General features: G+C 41.1%; 1 protein-coding gene across 1 annotated transcript; it reads right to left on the bottom strand.

The window, feature by feature from the left end:
• Positions 1 to 397: 397 nt before the first annotated feature.
• EDDM3B (epididymal protein 3B) lies at positions 398 to 2,828 on the bottom strand. Its single transcript, XM_037835517.1, has 2 exons — positions 2,300 to 2,828; positions 398 to 1,051 (listed from the first exon to the last, which is right to left on the bottom strand). Exon 2 carries the CDS (start codon positions 1,023 to 1,025, stop codon positions 585 to 587), a length of 441 nt encoding a protein of 146 aa, XP_037691445.1. The 5' UTR covers positions 1,026 to 1,051; positions 2,300 to 2,828; the 3' UTR covers positions 398 to 584.
• Positions 2,829 to 4,509: the final 1,681 nt, after the last annotated feature.

Genomic DNA, 4,509 nt, shown 5'->3' with positions numbered 1-4,509 from the left:
TGATTATTGCCTAGACAATACCTGGTCACAGCCTGTGCCAGTTTAATACATAAATATTTACATACCCATTGTACACATAAGGCATATCATACAGATTAGACATGTACACATGATAAACACCTTAAACCTACACCCAGCACAAAGCACATCCAAGCATAATCTATATATCACACACACATCCATACAACTCACACAAATCACACAGCACACACTCTGCACACATCTCATATATAAATGTTTCACACATTGGAATGATACAATTTATTTAGAGATGGAACGATTGTTCAACTTGGGTAGACATAAGGAGAGTAAATATTAGGAAACATCCTGAATTACTGAAGAAGAAATGCCATTTGAGTTGAATCTTGAAAAAAAAAAATGTAAGAGTAAATCAGGCAAATGAGGACAGAAGGGTATTCCAGGCAGAGAAAAAACATAGTAAAAATTATGATATCAAGAAACTCTAAGTAGTTTGAAAAAATTAACATATAAAGTGCAAAGTGGCAGGAGCTGTTGATGTAGGCAGGGGCCACCACTTGGGAAGCACTGGACACTACTATAACTTGGGGTGGTGGGTAGCCATTCTACACGCTGATAACCTCTAACAATTGGATGTCTTCTATGCTATCAACGTACCCATTCATGCTACAGTGGAATTCAACATAGCTGTAGCTCCTCCTCTCTTTGTAGCTATTTTTAAAATTCTTTCGGAAACACTTGAGAACTTTGATGGGAGATCTGGCCCATATATACACATTGCTGTAGCGTTCTTTCCAGGACTTGAAGCATATACGATCAATATGATGCCATAAGGTATAGATAAAAGTGTGAGTGTTCTTGCCTCTCAGAGCCTCTATTTCCCTCATGAGGACATTACATTTGTACTGCCCAAATTCCTGGGTTGGCCTCAGGTAGTGCTGTTTCATGAAATCCTTCCAGGAGAGGTTCTGGCCATGTATAAGCAGCCCACATAGGGGAAAAAGGAGGACAAAGAGAGGGTGCAGGACCTTTAAAGAGGATGACATCTCCCTCGCCAGAGACACCTGCAGATCTACAAGGAAGAGAGAGGAAAGCATTATTTAGATGCTGCCTAAGAGTTCAGCTCCACCTTGAGATCCATTAACCCTGACAGTCTAGTCCCTTGGATCCAATTTCACTATTTGGTCCCCAGACTAAAATATGAAAAGCCTCATTAGATAATAAAATTTATAAGAACTGAAAATATGCCATACCCTGAGTCAGCCAAGCAAAAAATTGCAAATAAATAAATAAATAAATAAATAAATAAATAAATAAAATTTATTTTGAGAATTCCAAACATCTATCTGCCCTCTGTCAGGAAAGCCTGTGTCCAAAAGAGAATGGTGTTTTAACTTTATGTCTGCAAAGTGGAAAATGTTGTCACCTTTCAAGGGAATGTAGAAGAAGAGTAAGTATTTGGGATTTATTTTCTAGACAGCAAAGCTTTGTTTTCCTGAAATCACATCCGAGGCTGCAATTATACTCACTCAGTATATAACCATGCTTATCCATCTTAACTTCCTCATAACACTCCCCAAAAACATGTGTGAAACATATTATCACTTCTTCCAACTACCCACATCCCTCCTTAGGGCCCATTTCCCCAATTATCATCACTATAAATGATCTTGATTTGTCTTAGCTGCTTTTGAGAATGCCATCATAAAGGAATTCCAGTTTTGAAATATTGCTCTGACCATACAAGCACCAAGACTGAAGCACTGCCCTCACAGGATCTACTCCGGTCAAAGCTTAAGGTGTAGAGCTGTTTGAAAAGTCTCCCCTTTAAACCAGACCCTCTGTTCTCATCTACCATATGGAATGTACCTGGCTCAACTGGACCTCTGACCTGATTCTCAACTCCCTGAGCATCAGGGTCCTCAAATGGGCCTAATAATAGCTCCCTCACACAACTGTGAGAGCCTAATGAGCTACATGCCCGTGAGAACACTTCTGAAGGCATCGAATGCTACATCAGGCACAGGACCAGCGTAACGATTTTCTCATTTGTGGAACCCTGTGACCGGCCACAAAGGTCTAAACAGAATGAGGAGACCAGGTTTCAAGTTCCTTCACTGCATTATGCTTGGGAAGACTGAGGGGAAAAGGGCAGTATCAGTGATACTAATGCTGAGTTGAATTCAGGTCTTGCTTCCTATGAGTTTGATCACTTCCATTCCTAAGTCTACCATCTACAAATTCAGTGAAGATCCTGATGCCCTCCAGTGCTCCTGGGTTTTTCCCCCAATCATTAGCAGCATCAACCCTTCTAACTCACCTTAATTAGATTCAGGGTTCACGTCACTAATTGGGGTTGGGATCGGTATGTAGATCAGAAAAGCAGAGTGTCTGTGTCCTTCCCCTCTTTGTAGAGCCAAAAAGTTCTGTAGTAGTGAAAAAAGGAGTGGTGGTGGAAGGTCCAGAGTCCATCTGCTTGGTAGTGGTGGTAGTGGTAGGGAAGAGGGCAGACTAATTATGTGAACCCATTCCTCTGTCTTCTCATCTAGAACACTTGGGTTCACTCTGAGAATAGCCCCAAGCAAAGATGTCACACATCAAAGACTGACTCCTGGCACAAAGGATTTGCAAGGCCTGGGAGAGGAAAGGTGACCCTGGAGAGGAGTAATCTGAAGTTATCATGAGATAACTAGGATCCGGCTACTAGACTCATTTCCTAACAAAATTTTGGGGAAAATTCTCTGATGACTAAGCTATGGTTTGGGGGAACATCAAGGAAGGAAACTGCCTCTGAGGTTGTGAAATATGGGTCCCTCATTGAGGGCTGCTCCTAGTTAAGCCACCCTGGTTGAGCTTCTCACTGGGGCCACCTTGTTGTCAATATGTCAGAATGTTCTCTTTACATCCACAGCTTATCTTCAAAGCATATTAGCAATGCAATCCTATTTTATAGCTCCTGATCTTCTCTTGGAATGGGAAATAAGTCCTCAGAATTAGATAGGGACAGTTGGTATCTATAGAAACTTTGGTTTCTATAACCCTAGCTCACATCAAGCATTCCTTGAAAAATAGGGAGTAGCACTAGGGTTGTCTCAACTCATACTCTGTAAATTGTCCTACAGTCTGGTCTGTGGGGTGACAGGAAAGAGTAAAAATGGAGGAATTAATGTTACCTGGGTTTGGGTAGATCTGAGAATGCACATATTTCAGTTATGCTATCTGCATTGTGGTGGGAACGATGGGGAACAACAAGCTCACCAAATTGGATCAGGTACATTAAACATATTTTCATCTGACTGGTCAGTAGCCATGCAGTAGAACTTGAAACACCCAGTGAAAATGCTCAAATGCCCATTTCAAGAAACTATATACAAGTCTTGGCTACATTACAGTTAAAACTAAGAGCTTAATTGAAGGGGGTGATCTCTTGAGAAGAGTAAGGAATGCAGGGTCTGGGACATAGTTGGGGAATAGAAAGTCATTAGAATAGGCACAGTGCATAGAGACAAGAATAGAAGATAAACTCCAACACCAGTGAGATTATGTGCCCACAACTGATTACTTCCTTTGGTTACCATGGTAGACTGAATTGTGTACCCCAACAAAGACACATTCTTATTCTTAATCCACATTCCTCTGGGTGTGAACCTATTTATAAATAGGACCCTTTGAAGATCTTATTTTTATTTAACATATGACCCAACTGAACCAGTTGCGTCTTAACTCCATATTACTGGAGGCCTTGAAAGGAGAAGAAACTAGAATCCAAGAATCAAAGAAAGACACAGGGAGAAGCCAGAAGTCAGTGGAAACTGGAAGAGAAAGACAGAAGGAGACCAAAGACATCACCATGTGATAGGAGGCAGAGAAGCAAGCCAAGGAACCCAAAGGATTGCAGCACACCAGCACCAGAATGCTACAATCATCAGGGAGAAAGCGTAGTTTTGCTAACACCTTGATTTTGTACTTCTGGCCTATAAAACCATGAGACAATAAATTCCTGATGTTAAGTCAACTGATGTGCAGTATTTGTCATAGCAGCCTAGAAAACCAAGAGCATTACCAACTCCTGTGACTACCGGGAGAGAACTACCTGGAGAGAATTCCCTTCCCTACCCTTAATACACACACACATACACACACACGCAGAGAGAGAGAGAGAGAGAGAGAGAGAGAGAGAGAGAGAGAGAGAGAGAGAGAGAAAGAGAGATCCATATTCATTCAAACATACCCCTCCCCTCTTCAACAGGTAGGGTCTTCAGATTTCTGTTAACCAGTTGGTTACTAAATTTACAAAGGAAGTTCTGGAGAAGGGAGAGATGTGAGAATTGTCTTTCATAGGAATCATTCTCTCTGGAGTAAATGAGACAAAAGTTTGTGTCATAGTCATGGATCTGATGGACATTAGTCTTTGATCAGAGTTCATGAGGACGTTGTGGTATGTCCATAATTTAGAAACTAAAAAAAAATTAAAAGAGGATAGGAGAAAAAAGAAGTGAACCCATACTCAGTAACTATAGCACAGTTTGC

This window comes from Choloepus didactylus, chromosome 4 (assembly GCF_015220235.1).
Source record: "Choloepus didactylus isolate mChoDid1 chromosome 4, mChoDid1.pri, whole genome shotgun sequence".
In the NCBI taxonomy this organism is placed as follows: Eukaryota; Metazoa; Chordata; class Mammalia; order Pilosa; family Megalonychidae; genus Choloepus; species Choloepus didactylus.
The sequence above is the reverse complement of the archived record's forward strand: the minus strand, read 5'-3'. Positions and strand labels throughout refer to the sequence as shown.